The 20067-nt window shown below is 41.5% G+C and overlaps 1 protein-coding gene across 1 annotated transcript in view; it reads right to left on the bottom strand.

Moving 5' to 3' along the window:
- LOC310989893 (ras-related protein Rab-26-like) overlaps positions 1 to 20067 on the bottom strand; it is a 56198-nt gene that overhangs the window by 17470 nt on the left and 18661 nt on the right. The window contains exons 3-5 of the mRNA XM_083977046.1: positions 15870 to 15911; positions 11966 to 12032; positions 5960 to 6012 (exon numbers count right to left, since the gene is read on the bottom strand). Coding sequence (XP_083833172.1) covers positions 5960 to 6012; positions 11966 to 12032; positions 15870 to 15911 — 162 coding nt within the window. The remainder of the gene's footprint in view (positions 1 to 5959; positions 6013 to 11965; positions 12033 to 15869; positions 15912 to 20067) is intronic.

Below are 20067 nucleotides of genomic sequence, written 5' to 3'. Positions count from 1 at the left end.
TCAACAAGCCCTAAAAACTATTGGGTAGTTTTTTATGATTTTAATAACCGTATCGTGATCTCACACAACTATCCTTAAAGCGGTTCTGAATAATATTTTTTACAATAAAATGAGTGTGTAATTAGAAGGTAAATTGATTGTTTTTATGTAGCACATTTCCCACTTCGATTACTCTATCACTCATGCACAGGCACACACACAAGCACGCACGCACACACACACACACACACACATACATACACACACACACTCACATTCACATACTGTACAGCACTATGGTCATGGATTCCTTAGATTCCCTTGCGGCCAATGGACTAATTTGTTGTGTTTCAACTTATAGTTTTGGTTATACAGAATTTAACCTTTCTGGTCCATGCTCACAGTGCCCAATGCCCATCAGCATAATTTCCAGCAGACAACTGTTCAACAAAAAAAGAAAAGCACCAACGACACAACATTTTTAAACTAACTACTGAACATAGTGTAGTGTAGCCAGACATTTGTTTTTATAGCTTGTTTAACTGCTATAAAATGGTTTAAAGTTTGTTCAACTTAAGGCACAGTTAGTAAATAGACATCTTTTGCACATGCCAATGTGAACGAGGGAACCTGATGTTTTAAGCCCTGTTTAAACGACAACGCTCGCTGATGAAAACGGGAAAATATTTCATCGGATGTGCCTTTCGTTTAGACGGCGACAGCGTTTTGGGGGCTTGAAAACACAAAAAAGTGAAATCACCCTCCAGAGTGGAAATCTTAAAAACGCTCCACCGTTGTGTCCCCATGTAAAGGGTGAAAAGGCAAAAGTCTGCTCCGATAGCTATGACCTGTGGAGGGCACGAAGGGCAGCATTACGATGGATGGCGTACAGCCTGCCGGAAATCAAGAAGAAGAAGAGGAAAAAAACTAGCGTGCGGACTTGGTAGTGTTGTGTGTTGTGCCACCTAGGTGCATGGCGTGCAGATTTCCACCCCAAAAATGCTCGTCTAAACGTGAAATAAAAAGTGAGAATGCAACGCCACTTTTGCGTTTCTGTTCAGGTCGTTTCCGTGTAAACGTAGCCTTATTTTTACGTTTTGGTGAGGACAGACTCTCAGTTGCTTAGAATCTCTCTAATCACCAGACCAATCTTCTGCCCTTTTTAAATGGTGCATTTCAGGACCTGCAGGTTAACTGACATTTAGAGCACACTGAATGGTCCTGATTTGACAATCTTTTCGATTCCCGTCCACGGCAAATGATTCCTTGCTCTGAGTGATAGCGCCACAGAGGCCAGGCTGCTTTTTGGAGAGAGTAACCCAGACAAATGATTTGCAGCTGAGACCTAAATGGACTCCTACAGTCTCCCTGAAGCATTACTGCTGACAAGAAGCCATTCATCACACTACTAAATGCTTTATGTATTTCAGCTCCGATGGCTTACACCAACAAATACTTTGCCATGGTGTATTACTTAAACAAAAAAAAAATTGATGATCACCATCAAACACCTCAATAACTCTAACCCAGGTTGTAGTGTGAAAGGTCTTCATACAGACTTAAAGAAATGACAAACAACTTTCATTCTATCCAAATGAAAGCAGCTGATATTTCACACGAAGCATGTGAGAGTATAAGATGAACTGTTTTGACTGAGCCCCTCTTTGCCTGTTAAGACTCTCTCTCTCCATTAACATCATCTGACAGCTCAGATGACATTAATGCTCTGCTTGCCTAAATGTCTCCTGGCTGGGGAAACAACGATACACCGCAGGGAGGAGTGGGTCTGAGGGCGGAAGAGGAGAGAACGATTTGACCCTCTCATTTCTCCCATCTCCTTCAGGGTGGCATTCATCACCATTAGCGTTCATTAACATGAGTTAGTGATTGTTAGGCAGCAGTGTGCCAGCAGGCATCTGTAGCCATCCTTACTGTAATAGACAGTGACTGAATGTGAATGTGGTGCAGGGATATGGAGAAGATAAAGGAAGGAGGGAGGAGGGCTAAAGCAGGGCAGGGGAGGACTTGTCAAACTGTGCTTCATAAGATTACCCCTAATTTCTCTCTGGGGGACTCAAAATGGATTCAAGTCATAAACTTCAACAGTGTCAGTGCGTGGTGAAGCTGCAACAGTGCAGGGGTGAGATGTAACACAACACAGCAAATAATGAAGAACAGAGAGGAGTGTTGTGGTCTTTTGGTATATAAGGGCATCTTTAGGAGGAGATCTTTATCATCACACACATTTTGACTTGTCTTTTTCCAAAAGTCTCTGTTTCTGATGAAAATGCAACCCCCAGAGATTTCAAACTGGAGCCAGCATTGTGTCCAAAAATCTTGTTGTTCTGTAGTCTCTGGACAGTTAGTAATATTTGAGAGGATTTTATGTTGCGTGGGTGATAGAGCCCAGTCAGCCACAGGTGAGTCAAACCCTCCAGAACAGACAGCACTCACAAGGGACATTGACAACATATACTCTACAATAAAATACAACTATTGTTCATTATAAGCAGTTTGCACAGGCGAGCTACAGTATGAATGCCTTTCAACACTGTTTTACTGAGATATCTGGGTATAGTGTCTGATATTCTTTTTGCAACACACTTGTTACACTCGTTTCAAATGGTTGAAATCTTTGTTCGTCATTCATCCTTCCTTCGGTTATTGCCTGTCAACATATCCGTGTCTTTCTCCTATGCCTCCATGCTCACACACATCCATTCTTCCTCCCTGTAAACTGCACCGCTCACACCTGCACCTAAAGAAGCACCATCTCCTGCTTTAATGATCCCTCAGGGCAGGTTTGCACATCGTATTTCTCTTGCAGAGGCCGGTGGCAAAATAACCTCCATTTCCCTTAACAGTCCCGTTGCTGCTCTGAAAAAGCCATTTTATCTGATGACCAGTATCAATTAAAGCAGTTGAAAATTGCCACCCCTCCCGCTGCAGGGCATACTTTCTACACAGAGCGAAACAGCAGGTATGATGACACTGTGACACCAGCTGGCACAGCTTCAATCCCTCTTGACAGCAGTGGCACCATGAAGAATGGTAATGGAGGAGATAGATGTTTTTGAAAAGCTGCCATTTCATGGTCCTGACTGCTTTGACTTTTACAGGAGGCAAATGTGAGAGGTTTTATATTCATAAAATGGAACAAGTGGTGCTGCTCAGCCTGTTTCTCCCTACATCAAGGAGGAAAGAGGATCATTGTTCAGTTCTGTACCGTGAGACAGCAGATCGTTTTTATTATTGATGAAAACATGAATTATTAATTTGATTGATTGGAAAAGTGAACTCACAGTTTGACTTTTCCTCAGTGGCTTTTCCGCCCCCATTTATGATGCTTCCTTTTTTTTTTTGACTTGACACAACAGAGGGGCCGAACGCTATCACTGCAATTTAATCAAGCCACCAGTGTTGGCTAGCCAAGTAACTACAACTTAGCACCTTTGTTGCTATATTTACCTGCTTTTCAGATCCCTTTGGTGACATGATTTTGGACAACTTGTCTAATTAGAGGAGAAGAGAGTCATAACTATAGTCTTTAATGATATTCATCCATCCATGCAGGGTCACGGGTGGCTAGAGCCAATCCCAGCTGACAGGGGGAGGGCGAGGTACACCTGGACAGGTTGGCAGTCTGTCACAGGGCCGACTTATAGAGACAAACAATCACAGATGCTGTTTTATATTATGATAAGTGTTAACACATTTTTGGTTCTCTATGAAACTTTGGACAAACCCTGAAGAACACATGCATGATGCAACCTTGTGCAACTGCCACAAAGAACACTCTGACCATCTGAGACTCTATTGTCATGTTCCACCTGACTTTTCCAAACATCTGAAGCTCATTTTCAGCTCACTCTGCCTGTGCATAAAAGGATAAGTGTGCACACATATTACTCCCAGTCCCTTGCTAATGCATCCTTAAAATAACAATAAAACCCCAGTGACTTCACACCAGTCTTTTGTTGGTCAATCCAACCATGGGTGCTCAAATGTATTTGCTATTTAAACATGGAACAGTTTAAAGAAAATGCCAGTGTGCCTATCTCGTAAGACAGAAACATTAGTTTTAACACCATTCTTTATAGATGAAGTAACAATTTTAACGTCGAATTGTGAACAGCAGAGCAGCAGCTTGGAAATGGCCTGGAAACTAACATGTACAGTTAATGAGTTCATTATTTCATAATTGTTCTGTTCTGACAACAGAAAGCACGAAAAGGGCAGTTTACTGAGAACTTGTCTGTGTATGCGAGAGATTAGCAGAGAAGCGAACAGATGACCAGCTGACACTTGAATGCAAATAAGACACGATGACATCATGAATGTGCTGTTTTGCATATTACATCATCTTGTGACATTTAGTTGGGAAAGCTGTTATAGAGGCCAATGCATGCTGCAAGTTGTTAATTTCTAATTATTTTCTTTTAATTAGCTGAATCAATACAGGGAGTATGTCTGGTCAACCAAGATTAGATTGTGCTTTGATTTGTAAACTGTTGTGTTCTGGGGGACAGACTGAGTCGTTTTTTTTATTTATTGTAAGCTATATGGTCTCAGTGCACAGTTTCTGTTCAAGGAGCTTTGTACAATGTCTGTCTAGTCACATGATGTAGGTAATAAAATTCTGATATAGTAAATGGCTTCCTTTCCGTGAGTGCTCAGGTGATTCTCATCAGTTTCATCCTCCATCCTAATCTGTTTTCGGTCTTCCTGTTGTCAGAGGGCATAAAGCACCAACATTTCACAGTCTGTGCAGTCTGTGAGAACAGGCTCTGCAGTGGTTCAGTGGTCAGCAGTCAGCATTGTTCAACACGTCAGGTACCTACAATGTGTTGAGTTTGCTTGTTTCACAATTTCCCTCCACACTCCACAATCATGCATTTTAAATAAGTCAGCCCTTTGAGAAATACTGCTGCTATTGACCAAGACACTGATCTCAGACGTGTTCAGATGTAATTAGGATGGTTAAAATGCAGAATGCAAATTTCCCCACGGAGACTCATAAAATATCACTTATCTGAACTCAATTGCTTAATAAAAGCTATTATGTTTCAGTTTAATAAGTTCTGAGGTATATGGTCCTACAGGGGGAATTGTCAGGGAGAGGACAAATAGCTTTAGAGAGGTTTAGAGAGGATTAGGAGCAGAATCTAAATGCTACTGAACAAGTCATGATGTTTTGCTGGCTTTGACTGCCAACATTTGGGTCTAAGAATGACAGCAGCCATGCTAAGTCACATTTAAACTCTTATACTGTTCCCCTCTTTGTGGGCATTAGAGTTCAGTGGAGAGAGAAGGAGAGGGGCGAAGAAAAGGACTGGAGGTCTGCCAGATGACTGGACAGTTGAATAGTCTCCAGTCCATAGACAGAACATAAAGCTTGGACTAAAAGCTGACTGTGCTACCTCACACTAAATCACATTCAATCATACTCCTATTTGTTCTTTTGTGTTTCTCGTCCTCTTTCTCTTTGGTGCCCAACAAAATGATACAGAGACCTTCAAATCGCTTTTTCGTCCCATTCAGTCATCTGTCACATGGATGAAAATGTGGGTTCATAACGACAATGAGACTGACTGAATACAATTTAGCAATTTGCTATTACAAAGCTGTATCATCCAGTCATCCATTCATCTATAATTAATGCTATATCAGTCCTTACTCAGCCTTTTGTTACAATGTGTGTCATCAGGATCTAGCCACAGCCTTTCAATTAATGGAATCTGATGGGCCAAGGTAAAGTTAATCTAAATTAATAATAAATAATCAAATCAAATCACATCAGACGTGACATTCGGTACAAATGGCTATGAGAGAACGACAATAACTCTTCGCAGAAAGTAGAAATAATAAGTGAGAGAATGAAAATGATAGATGATGCCAGCTCTACCACAGAATCATTCACAGGCATCTAGTTAAAGCAGCCACGAAATTATTAAATACAGAGCTACAAAAAGTGACTCACCTGTATGTTGTCAAAGGATGTTTTGTTGGTGACATCATACAGCAGAAGGAGGGCTGAAAGACACAAAGAAAGGCTGTCTGATGTGCTTGATTGAAATAAAAAACTGCATCCTTATAATATCATAAAAGCATTAGAATAGACACAGCAGAAGCAGAACCCCCTTTTCTTGTCTAAACCTGGTGCCTACAGTACCCACAGTGCAACAATTGGTCACAGAGACCATATTCACTCGTCAGTCATTTTGCAGAACTTTTCAGATTTTCTTACTGTGCATTTCATCCAGGAACTTTTTAGAAAGCGCACCAAAATGTACAGAAGCTGTGCACTATCCAGCACTGTCTGTGTTAGCTGCTAACTAATGTAGTTGCATTATCCATAGTCAGATAAGTATATATTGTATATATTTGCAAGACGTTTTTAGTAACTTTTCTGTCTTCTTGAAATACTCAAGATATAACAATACAATATAATAAAAAAGGAGGAATATGGATCAGGCAAGAGGAAGATAACTTTATAGATACTTCATAAAAAAAAACTGCACAAAAATTGCACATCTTGTAAGATGGCATATATTTTAGCTCACATGTGATGCAGACGCTCGGCTCGGCAACAGAGATCATAATTAGAAATACACTGTGCACAATTATGCGCAATTTAAAATCCTAGTAGTGTGTCAGAATTGTTGCCCATGTCCCCAGTGACTAACTTCACTGAGTCCCTGTAACAATGTGTTACAAGAACAAGCCCATATGTCGCTCCCTGTGTTGAGACATAACATCTGCTCACACTGATGTTTGTTGAAATGGACCAAATTAAAACACTGAAAGTAGCACAGCAATTTCATGCTCTGTTTATGTTAACTCATGATCATAATTAATAGAACATGACAAAAATCTGATCCTCTGTGCTTACAGTCTTAATCTGGCAAATACATACACTGTAGAATTTAACAGTGTGTGTATTTTGTAGGTTTTCCACTTGACACTGTGAGTGCGGATTAAATTGAGGAGACGAGAGTGAAAGGACCTTTTGAACTGCACAGATGCCTCAGTCCATGTCTCCATCTCTGCACAGAGCGGCTCACCTGGAGCACAGGTATATGAGGCAGTGAGGGGCTGTGCAGCTGAGAAATATGTGGCCTAGAAGGGCAGAACATGATACAGACTGACAGCTGTGTAATAAAGCCAAGCTCTAGACATAACTTGTCCTGAAGGTGCTTCTCATTCCTCCTGCTATCCGTTATCATCCAATGTTTGAAGCGAGGAGATGGAAAAAATCATAAACTGCAGCAGATGTTACTGAGTGTGTGTGTATGTGTGTGTGTGTGTGTGTGGATTAATGCGTGCCTTTTCAGCCAGGTCTATTTAACAATGCTCTTGGGATTTTTATTATTTTTATTAATGACATTCTAGTATCTGTAAAAAGGCCAGCTCCCATTGTTATTTGTGAAAAATTAGATAAGCAAGTCACTCACTTGTAATGTGCGTGAAATATACAGGTCATCCATTTTATTTTGTGTGCTGGAAACGGTGGATTCAATCACAAGGTCTCATTATATGTGAGATTTACTGGCAAATGGAGCAGGGGAAATTGAGGTTTGGATGATACAACAGATACAGCAATACAACAGAGGAGAGAAAGAACTAAACTGGTGAGACACTTTAAAGGGTGAAAAGAAGGACAGCCATGAAGAGAAAAGATAAAACACAACGCAGATGGAAGTCAAGCAAAGGGAATTGGAGAAAACTTTATGATTAGTCTCTTCTTCACATTTGCTCTTTCCCTCACATCAACACATCGTATCCAGCTTTACATCACTTCCTCATGCCAGCTGGATTGCATGAATCATTTCATAATTCAATTTTCAATTCGACCTTGTACGCTTTTCATTAAATCTAACAAGTGAATCACAACGCCTACATGAATTACAGGGTCAGAACATTAAACATTAGTGAAATAAAACCTTTTTAGACAGTTTTGAAAACAGGGCTTGAGAGGTAAACAATAGTTTTGTTTACTCAGACTCAACTGAATACAAATATGCTTCTTTAGTATTCTGTTTAAAGCAAAAAATAATAATAAACCTGATGATTTTACATTTCCAAAAGCACACTGGTCCAATCTGTTGTTTTAGTGGACACACTGATCATCCTCAAGGTTAAATATAGCATATTCTTAATAAATGTACCTATTTTACCAAATGTACTGTAATCACTTGTAGCATGTGAACTGGAATAAGTAGATTACTGATACAGATCAGCTCTGGTTTCCCCAGGTTCATCAGGTGCTCCTGATGTATCCAGGTCACCGACTGACTGAGTCAAGCATCAAACGACCAGATTAAAGGAAGGTGAAAACAAAAACAAGTCAAAGACCAAGTGAAAGGAAATAATGTGCAGTTTTGCAAATACTGTGCATTTTAATTTTTGAATCTCAATTCGATCTTAAGGGAAATCTGCCATTTCCATAGAGATCACCAATATAGCTCAGATCCTCCTTCTGAAACTAAATAATAAACAAATGTTTATTTTATTTTATTTATTTTTTGGGGGGCATCTGATAACTGTTTTTCTTCCACACAGCAGATCCACGGACTATCCACCATCATTTATAATAACCCTCTCTACATGCCTCTCTCTCACTGTCTTCTTCCCTTTGTTGAGGCACAGTTCCTCCACCCTCCTACATCCATCCTCTCTGCAGATGCACTGGACTCCCTGAGCCTGCAGCTCTGCTTTGGCCCCCCAAAAAGTTATGGCAGTGACAATTAGCTCCATTTATCATTCTCCACCTCGGCCCTCGTTGTGTGTGCGTGTGTGCTTAGTTGCAAGTTGTGCGTAAATGGGTTTAGGGTCATGAAAGTTGTGCCGTCAGGCTTCTCTAAACTGAGCGGGCTGCAAATCCTTTACTGCATCATAATCTCACTGTCAACAGCTAAAACATCAATCTTGTTGCATATAACAGTAGAAAACCATAAAACTGTTACACCAACCAAAGGCAGGTCCAAGTCCTTGTGCGACCTAAGCATGACTTAAATTGTGGCTTGTTGTGGAATTCAACACAATGTAGATTTGTGGCCTCATTTAATCATCATTTCATCAAAAGCTTGAGGCATTATCAGACTTAATAATTTTGCTACCTGCATTGTGTAGTGGTGTTGCCAACTGTAGCTGTAAAATGTTGCTGAACACCAGTTTAGTTCTCAATCAGGTGTCAGCGGCCTAGTCTCCATGTAAATCTAACACAAATTATAAATGAATTTCCAGATATGTGGCAAAACAAAATGCTGATTGATGCATGTCTCTGTCTGCTATAGATTAGCAGTTGGGTACAATGAGGTACAGTAAATAGTTGGTCCAGACAAGTTGGATTCAACCATTTAAAAATGCATTCAAAAATAAAACAGTTTGCAAGTCACTGCTATTCGTCTTCGTATTAAATTACTTGTTAAAGGGACACCTGTAGAGTTTTGAGCAATATTACTTTTTATAGTATTTTGCACAGGCATGCAGTTTTGTTGATCAACTGCTGATGGCAATAACACACCAAGAAAAGTATCAATGTACCAGCCACTTTGGATAATGGGAACCAATCAGTGAACTTATCACACCATTGTAATTACATTATAATCATTAAACATTAACTGATACAGGAATTAAATGTATTACTTACATCAGCTTTAATCTTCCTGCATACAGCTTGGGTGTATATCATTATTAGACTCTACATTAAAATTAGCACCATCAGGGTCAGCAAGTCATAAAATCCATATAATTGCACGGCTTTGCCTATAGTCAGCTGGCTTTTCATAGAGCACTTTGATGTAAACAGATGTAGAGTGCTGAATTGGTAGTAAAGAAAGCCACTTTGACCTTCTGTAAAACCTGCAACAGCTGCTTGATAAGCAGTAACATGATACATTCACTGCTGGGAAACAAGGAAGGGAAAAAACATGCTTCACAGATGGAAACTTTTTGTTTGTTTTTTCAGAGGTTTTTCAAGGTTCACAGAGACTGACAGTCAGGAGCGAACACAGTGAGGAGGTAAGCAGGCAGATCAAAATGTATGCGCTTCCATTTGAACATAATACTACTGAAGGTCGGGCAAACCAGCAGCTCGTACAGGGCTTCAGAGACTTCAAAGCTCCATGGCTGCTTGTTGCTTAAAACAGTGGCTTGTTCAGGTTTGTCATAGTCATAGTGAATCACAGTCAGCAACGTTTATACGCCTGGTATCTACATGGGTGTTCAACTGATGACTCAACTTTTACTGTAAGACTGCAATTAGATACAGAATATTTTTTTGTATAATTCTTCATTAAAATGAAACTACAAGCTTTTAAAATTCTTCAATGGACAGAAAATAAAGTTGTATCCTCTGTCCTATCTTAAATACTTTTCTCCAGCAATGCCAGAGGCTGTTTCTACTTCTTTTCTGAATCTAGCGCTTAGAACAGACAGGTGAGAAGGTGATCAACATTTTAAAAAGGTCACATCTGTGATAATTAGGATGCACCTCCTTGATGTAGCACTGTGTTCTGTGGTACAGACAGTGCACCCAGCTGAGCTTCACTGTTATAATGGAAAAGCGAGGAAAATTCCCAACGCAGAGGTAGATACAAGTGCAAAAGGGCTATCCGCCAAAGATGTGAGATGTGGTTTTCAGAGAATGATATGCTCCCCAGGCATCGTGCCTGAAACCGGCTCTGCTAAAAGCGCTCCAGGGTCCCCTTTAGGAGATAGACACAAATAAATCCTGCTGTAATTATACAAGCTGACTGCCAAACCGTGACATGCATAATGAGGATAATACACAGACACAGATCGTTTACACTCACTAAATCATGTATGCATGGAGTTGCTGACACATGCACAGAAAACCCAGCGCTGCTTAAGTTGCGTAAAACTTAAAATGGATTATGCAGACACACAGAGTCCAGATGGTAAAATATCCCTTTGATCGCACAGGGATTCCTGACTGACCAGAGATTAAAAGACCACTTCAGGTCAGGCATTCTACATACTGGGGGACAAAATGACAAACACACACTGCAACACTGCCTTAATATCAAGTGCCACCATTTCTCCACCCTCAGAGAGAAGCAGTACTCTGTCAGGAAACCCTAAAGCAAGTCATATAAAGCAGTTGTTTGTGCGATATGAGGACATGAAACTATCATGAGAACACTGCCTCAACTCTCTCTGGTGCACCTGGTACTATATAATAGCTTCACCAGCCTTGATGCTGTATGTGTGTTCTACTCGGCTCGCTCAAACATAAACTCACCTGGATGGTAAAAGAAAAAAACAAAGATGAAAGACGGCTAAGTACATCATAATGTGCTGTTTTATTGCTCAAGGTTTTTGTGCTCTGTACACCATCTTATGTGCATTTGATTCATTTCCAACGAGCACTTCTGCCTCGATCGCCGGCTTTGCAAGAAACCGATGGAGTGTAACCACTCAAGGTTTTCTAAATGGACTTGCATGGCTAAGAAGGACATCATGATGAATAAAAAGTAGATATACACGAACGTATCGGCGAAGACTGATTAAAGATCATCAAAAGGTGCCTCGAATCCTGAGTGTGTTCTCCCTCCATCTCAGCAGAGCTGTAAAAACCTCAACGCTTGATAATATTGCACAGTGGAAGAAAAACAAAGTCACCTGCATTTCGACACAAACACGGCTTTGAGTTATAACTGGAATAAAACTTTATTTTCACAATGAAGCTCTGGGTCCAAACAAAATTCCCTGAAACAGATTCTATATACCTTTATGCACTGCAATGTATACTCTCACCTCAAACACTTAAATACTGTTAATTATGGTTTTGAAAGGACACACACACACAGTCACACCTACTGTACAGTACAGGATGTGCATCAGATGAGAAAACCTGCTGTCAACACAAACTGTGCCAAACTCTCCAACTACGAAAAAGCTAAATCTGCATTACAACAATTACAGAAGTGTGTTCTGGTGTGTGTATGTGTGAGCGTCTCACCATGGGCATCACGGTAGTAGGCATGAGTGACACTGCGGAACCGCTCCTGTCCAGCTGTGTCCCAGATCTGCAGAGAATGAGAGAGGGAGGTAATCACTTGCTAGAGGGAAGTTTCTATCTTTTTAATAAGTCCTCTGCTTGCACTGTCAGTCTGCTGGAGCTCATTGTCAACCCATCCATTCAGTTTAGCGCCGTGATAGGTAAGGATAGGATGACTGTGGGATATGGAAATGAGAAACAAGACAGGAGTATTGAGCGGTGTTGTGAATTCAGCCCTGAAGAAGATGCTGTGCTTAAAGCTGCACTAATTGATTTACTTGGTCACTCGGGGGCAGCACAGCAAACTGTAAACACAACACTGATATATTATCACAATCAGGCTATTATGGCAAACAAGGAAAGGCTTGCTTATTTGAACACTTGAAGAATGTAAGTCCAATACCCACTCTACTTTTAGCTCTACTTTAGCCTCCTCTAAATCCTGACAGAAAGATCAAATTATTTCGCACTGTGTTCATCAGCCAGACACCAACTGTGTCTTGCTGAAAACAGCAAAAAGTGGTTGAAGAAAGTGAGATTGAATCACATCAAAGATGCAAAACTGATCTGTAGGTGGGTAAGATACAAATATGGATTACTCCAGCTTTAGGGTAACAGCTCATTCTGCAGAAGTATGATGAAGTTAAAGGCCATGAATTACTAATTTACTGACGCCTGAGTCATAATTGATAACTTTGCTTTCCTTTCATTTTTCACATCCTTCTTATTTCTTAACACAGCCTGGATCGTGATATTGAATGAAAATCACCTGCAGTTGATACCGTTCCTCCAACAGAAGTGGAAAATGACTAATTAAGTGCTTCTTTACTTCATCAGGCAACACTGTTTCTCATCATATTTTTGGCTGCAATGGCAATTACATTTTCCCCTGTACCTCAAGCACAAGCTGAGTCACTTAGATTCTGCATGAAAAACAATAGCTTTATCTATTTATTTATTTATTTTTCAGCAATTGGTTCTGGCGCCCCACCTGTTTAGGTACAGGCATTATCATTCACTGTGCATGCCTAACCAAACCACTTTCCTCTCTCTTCCCCAGCTCCCTGAAAAATGTCTCTCCCTCCTGATTTCCCCCTGGGGCAAGTGTCCCCCCAGGATCCAAGTGGCAGTAATGAGGAATGGCAATTACAGGAGGAAAAATTAACTCTCCCTCTGTGTTTCTAGGCTATAGGCTGCTCTGCAAACTGACTTTAAGCCAATTAACCCCAAATGAATACATCACAGAGCAAAGGCCCTCTGCACTAGCCTCTGTCAACCCATAATTAAGATCATTAGGGATGATTTGCATAATTACTTACAGTGTTTCACAGAAATATCAAACATACAATAATGTTGACTTGTTCTTAGTATGCGTGCCAGTTTTAAAAAAGTGAATGAGGTGTGGAGACAGGAAGAAACCTCCAAGCCTAATGGGAAGTGTTCACAGCGATGGATAAGACCTAATTATCTTTGAGTATCTTTTTGTCTCCAGATCATTAACTGTCCTCACAAAATAAGGCCACAGACAGGGCTTTAGTACATTATGTGTGGTTAGGCACATGCAGTAGCTAGCCAAAGTGAAAAATAAGCACTGCTAAAGCTAAAATGTACAGAAGCGCATTGCATTCACTTGATAAAATAAAATTTAGACACCTTATCTCGTAATTACGAGATCTTTTCTCGTAATTATGAGATCCTGATGTCGTAATTATGAGATCCTGATGTCGTAATTATGAGATCCTGATGTCGTAATTACGAGAAAATATCTCGTAATTACGAGATAAAGAAAAAGGAAATGTCTATAAATCCGCTCTTGTTGTCTTAATAGATGAATGCTACGGTGGTGCAGTGGTTAGAGCAGTTGCTACCCGTACAGGAAACCGAGGATCGAATCCTGGGTGGAGCACATCGTTCTCGTTTTGTATATTAGGCCACTGTAGCCTACATTATTAGACAGCGAGGGACACACCGGCCCACGTTAACCGATTGTGCCGTTCATACACACCAAAGACCCCGGTGCCTGGCCGCCGCCGCTGCTCTAGTGGCGGCCGGGCACCGGGGTCTGTGGAGCGGGTTCATGAAGCCTGGTTGTCCCGACATGACTCAACTCACAACACTGTAACGTTATGTTGTTTGTCTTGTAGCCGAAAAGTAGGCTACAACACACACAACATAACGTGACAGCCGCAGTCATGAGTCATGTCGGGACAACCAGGCTTCATGAACCTGCTCCACAGACCCCGGTGCCCGGCCGCCGCTGCTGCTGCTGCCGCCGCTGCTGCTGCTCCGGAGGGGAAGGCGAAGCTCACTGCCAGGATCACCGCCGGAGCAGCGGCGGCGGCCGGGCTCACACCCGGGGAAGGCGATCCTGGCAGTGAGGGTGTGTGAGCCCGGCACCGCCGCCGCTGGGGGCGGCCAGGCGGGGGAGGCGATCAGTGAGCTTCGCCTTCCCCACCCAGGGAAGGCCATCCTGGCAGTTAAGAGGAGAAACTTTCTGCTTCTAAGTTGTTGTTAAGTTTAGGAGCAGCGGAGCGGCTCGCGGCTGCAGCTCAGTTCACTTCACACACTGAGAATGGAGTTTGTTTTCTTCCGGTAGACGTAAATACGTAACACGTGTACCCCCTGTCCAATCAGAACGCTTCCCGACCCCCAGACGTTAAGCAGAATGAAATAAAGGCGATTTAATGTGTTTTCCATGTTAACCCCAATTCTGAATTATTATTTCCATGTAAACTTGAAGGAGAATATTTTAATTCCAAACTATTTAATTCAGAATAATTAATTCCGAATTAAAAAACATCATGTAAACAATAAGCCCCACCACGGGACTCGATCCTCAGTCTCCCATGTGAGAGGTAACTGCTCTATCCACTGTACTACCACGGACCATTGATTCGAATTGAGACAAGAGCGGACTTATAGACATTCCTTTTTCTCTATCTCATAATTACGAGATCAGGATCTCATAATTACGAGAAAAGATCTCGTAATTACGACATCAGGATCTCATAATTACGAGAAAAGATCTCGTAATTACGACATCAGGATCTCGTAATTACGAGAAAAGATCTCGTAATTACGAGATAAGGTGTCTAAATTTTATTTTATCAAGTGAATGCAATGCGCTTCCGTAAAAATGGCCTCTAAGGTCAAACTAATGCCACTGCATGGGGGTGGTGATAGGCTGAATCTTTAAAAACAGCAACCTACGTTAGTGTACCCAAGCAATCAATCTCTCCCTACAGTCGAGATATCAATCAATTTCTCGCCCATAATAGTCTAGTTTTAGCATTTTCTTTCAGCGTGGTGAGGACCTGTCTGCTGCATGAGCCCACGGGTCATCTCAACAGCTCACAATGTTGACTAGGTCATCAGTAGGTGGGTTACTTATCATCACTGCAGGACATTTGGTACCTCTGTTGTCTGTAGTGTTTTAAATAATGTTATAATGCTGTCTCAGAGCAAAATATGTTTTGTTGGCAGTTTGTCAGGCTAACAATAGCACTGTCTCTGTCTTTGGAGTTGGTGTATGTTAAAGGAGACATATTATGCCCCTTTTCCACAAATTAAAACTACTCCACTACGTACTAGCAGTATAGTATATGGTTTCGAATACAGCCACAGTGTCACAGCATCAGCTACACGGCTGTGAAGAGTTCATACGTGCCCCCGCGCTGGCTTGGCTGATGGCTGCAGTTACCCTTACGGCCACAACGGGAGTCGTTTCACTAATGGGTCTTATTTCTTGATCCTGCCCCAAGTTCCTTTAATTGGTAAGCTCTTTAATTTTGATATCTTTTGTAGATATATTTTTGAGTTCATGATTTTTTTTTGTATGACTATCATGATAAATTAAAGCACTTACCTGGAGCTTCACCTTGACTCCATCGATGTTCAGGACTTTATTCTGGAAATGAAAAAGACATAATAAGAGACAGTGTTGAAATGTCACCAATTTTTCCAACTAGCTCTGCAAACAACTTTTTCATTGTGTGGAGGGGTTTGGGTTTGTGAGTGTGCGTGCAAGAGCGTGTCACTCGGTGTGTGTTTGTGGTCAGACACCTATCTGAGCAGTCTCTTCCTCACATCTTCCCGCCACACTCTTCTCTCCTCTCTCTATCAATATTGCATGTCTCCACCTCACTTCGGCCCCTTTTGATGAAGCCTTGCCTCTTCCCTCCAGAGGATTAACCCACTCCTGCTCTCCTCACCTCTCTCCATCTCTTCATTTTGAGGGAGACATTCCTCTGATCTCGGCTTCGATCTGCTCCACCACACAGCAGAGAGCGAGGCTCAGCTAAGTGGATGTGCAGTTTCCCAGGTCAGAGGTCGACTGTCTTGAGAGCTGAGAGCAAGAAGGATCAACAACCTGCCATCAAATTAACGTCAGTCTAAAATGATGACAGGACTTCGTTTATGTTAGAAATATCTCGGCTGTAGGGAGCCCTCCAGCTCATTGATCAACATCACTCTTCTTCCCACAACTGGACTAGAACATCTTATTGATCTACAATACACTTTTAATGGTTTCTCTCTTTGTGGAGAGAATTAGAACTGCACTCAATATTTTTAGTCGATCATCAATTAATCTGAGGACTATTTCATTGAATAACTGAATAAATGTTAAGTTAGTAAGAAAATGAAAATTGCTCTTATTTTTCCCTGGGCCTAAGGAGGAATCTTCACCATCCATGTTTTAATCAACCCAAAGAGAGTCTCTTTTGACTGATTGATTGATTGATTGATTTATAGCAAAAAATGAAAAGAAAAAAAAAAGCAAATCATCATTGCCGAGAAGCACAAATCAGAAAATGATTGATGTTTTACCTTGAACAAGACCACCTTCTGGCTGGGGGGCCTTTGGGTATTTCTTGTTTTTGTCCTGTGACTTTGCCATCTGTGCTGTGACTTGCTGTGTATAGTACAGTAGCTAAACCCTGCCTGGACGGAAAAAAGCTAAACCCCTTCAGGCCAGCAGGGATCCTTCACCTCTTATAAATCAAAATGTGATTGGTTAATTCACCTGTCACCCTCTAAACTAACACATGCAGCTATGGGGCCTTCAAGCCTTCTGTCCTGATTATAAAGTCCTGGCCAATGACAGAGCCAGCTTACTTAATTTCTACCTGGAGACGACTAAAAAGAAATATTTGATGAGATACCTGTATTTTCATGAAGCAAACCTGCCAGAAAATAAGGCTAAAATAAAAATGATAAGATAATAAATATAAAATAGAATAGGAGGAGACATTAGTAATTATTATGAAACTTAAAATTTTCAATTCTCTGAAGCACTACACTACAGAACAGCAGCTCACCATATCTTTCTTGGACAATGACATAATGAAAACATCTCCTTCAACCACATGCATTCCCATTTTCCATGAGCCAGAAAAGAGGAGGTCAAGATGTTCTCCAGTGACCTACATAAATACAGGAGCATGGATTACTTCACCTGGTGCCACAGTGACGCTCAAAGCCTCCCCCTACCATCATCCCCCCTGAGTTTCCCCTGAAAGCCACTGCTGACCTTCTGATGCCGCGATCCCCGAGGAGAACCAGAGGATACTCAACCCCGACAAAATGCTAATCTCCCATCAGAGCGCTCGGAAAGAGATCCGGCCCTCGCTGACGTGTTGATTTACCTCTACGTGAGTCACAAAGGAGCGATCTCATACATATTCACGTTGCAAGCCGAGCTGCAAGCTAGTTTGTAATGTGCTTTGTAGTTTGTAGCGTGCTCTGATAGGAATCACAGTCTCAAAAGGCTTCCTCCATGTTGTTGTTGTCACTAAAAAACAACCCACAAGGTGCCTGGAGGCTTCATAAATATTTAGTGACCCAGAAAAAGAAGCTCATGATTGCACCGTGGTGAGGATTTTGGGGTGCTAAGCCCGGCTTGATTACACCTATAATTAAGTTGGATTTGTTTAGGAGGAACCAGTTGAAATCAGCGAGAACAGGACACAACAGGACAGATTTAATAAGCTTGGAGAGTGCGGACTGAGCAGGACAAAAAGCATTTCAGCCGCTTATACATGTGAGTCGGCTGTGGAAGACAGGAGGGGAATCAACGTCTACCGTAGATTACAGACTGTCACTCACGCTTCCGACAACCCCGTCTCCACTTTACTTTCAAAACTTTCTCACACTTCAACCTTTTTCAAGCCGACACAGCTCTTCCCTGTGTAGTTATGTTTTGCTTACAATGTGCAGAGTAGAGGCTTGAGAGGCTGGCACCACTTTGAGGTCAGTGTAAATCCCTGAGGTGCAGCAAACACCCTCCAAACAAAAGAACATCTTCAAATACAAACTGCTCTACTTACCAGCCAGACACTGGATGTTAGCCATTTAATGCCCATCTCTCCACCCCCCATCTCTTCAGACACACACCCTAAGGAAAGTGTGAGTAGGTACAGTTGGTACCGAGGGACTCGAACAGCACTTCTCAAGGATCATAAATTACAAATGTATGAGGAGCTTTCAGAAGGGGCGCGTGAAGTGTGAGCCGATAAAACATTAATGGCAGAGGCGTGAGGCAAAGAACAGCAGCACGATGGCCACAAAAAGGATGTGCATGACACACAAACCTGCATTACTGATAATGAGAAAGCGGCTATATGCTGCTATACTGCTCCTCAATGTGTTGCTTCTTTTGCTCCAAAAGCCTCAGCCTGCACCCGAAATCAAGGCAGTGGGGGGAAATAAAGTACATATAAGTGCGGGGCAGGGGTACACACGGAGAGGAAGGGCGCTCTACTTTGCAGTCGAGCGAACTCCCGGCTGTCAAGTTTTCTAAGTCATGCTGACACAGACGTATGCGTGCCCGCTCTCACATACTGTACTAAAAACATTCAGCCCCTTCGCCCTCCCTGTGCGCTGCAGAGAGGCACGTGTTACATCAGCTGCTCTTCAGAAAACTTGGGTCGATGATGACGAGGATGATGGTGACAGATCGTCCATGAATATCAATTAAAAATCTGTCTCTTCTTCTTCCCGTGCTCTCTGAGTGTTTATTACACACAATGAATTCTCAGGACAAAAATATCTTGCGCAAATTCTAATTTTGAGAAAGTCATTGCTAGTTTAGTTTACATCATAATTGACCTACAACTGGGGCATCATGACGTTAATGGCTATTATTGTATTTTTTAAAGATACTGTTGTCATGGTCAGACACTGAAGTGTCCAAAGTAGTATATACTGTATATAACTTTCAAGAAAACTGGTTTTGTTTCCATCGGCCATTATTGCTTTGAACAACCTCAGCAGAAGGTAATGTGTGTGAATAGTGTTTTTCATTCATTTCTTTATTTCAGACCCAAGGGGATCCATATCGCAATAAAAGCACAATAAAAAAAAGACAGAATAATGTCTTTAATAGTGTAATGTTAGTGCTTTGTTTATAGCTATGTTACATATATGTTGAAATGACTACCTGTTATTGTATTGTATTATTGTATTGCAGGACAATAAGGAATGGGTCTGAATCTGAATCTTTTCTACAGTAAATGGTTGTAAATCTCTCCTCTCCTCTATACAGCCTTGTTAGCATTTTCAAAACCACAAGACACTCTTTTACAAATACTCTCAATTACGATGCACTGAATATTCTCCTGGTGAGAGATAGCACAATAAATCACATTACACCAGACCCGCAGATAATGCAACCTATAGGATTCAATCATTGACTGGCTACAGCTGCTGATCATGCACAGTTTGAGGCCATAGGACCTTCCCATTAATGGGCTACCTGAATTCGAAGAGCTGAGGGCTTTAGGTCCCTTTTAGACCCAGTAACTGCACTGCTGCAGAAAACACAAGGCTGGTTGATTCATTTCTATGTCACCAGTGCACTGGCTGAGAGGGATCGTACTGCAGAAGAACACAAAAAATATAAAACAAAAATAAGATAAAACTGCGGCACTGATAGAATACCATTTCACTGTCTGATTTCGGCTAAATTGAACTCCACTGAGCCTCTTTATTCAGCCCCCAGGAGTCTGCTCTGGGAAGCAGGTTTACAGATTTACCTGGATGCCTCTTTCCTCTTTTTACATCAG

This window comes from Trachurus trachurus (assembly GCF_905171665.1).
Source record: "Trachurus trachurus genome assembly, chromosome: 8".
NCBI classification, from domain to species: Eukaryota; Metazoa; Chordata; class Actinopteri; order Carangiformes; family Carangidae; genus Trachurus; species Trachurus trachurus.
The sequence above is the reverse complement of the archived record's forward strand: the minus strand, read 5'-3'. Positions and strand labels throughout refer to the sequence as shown.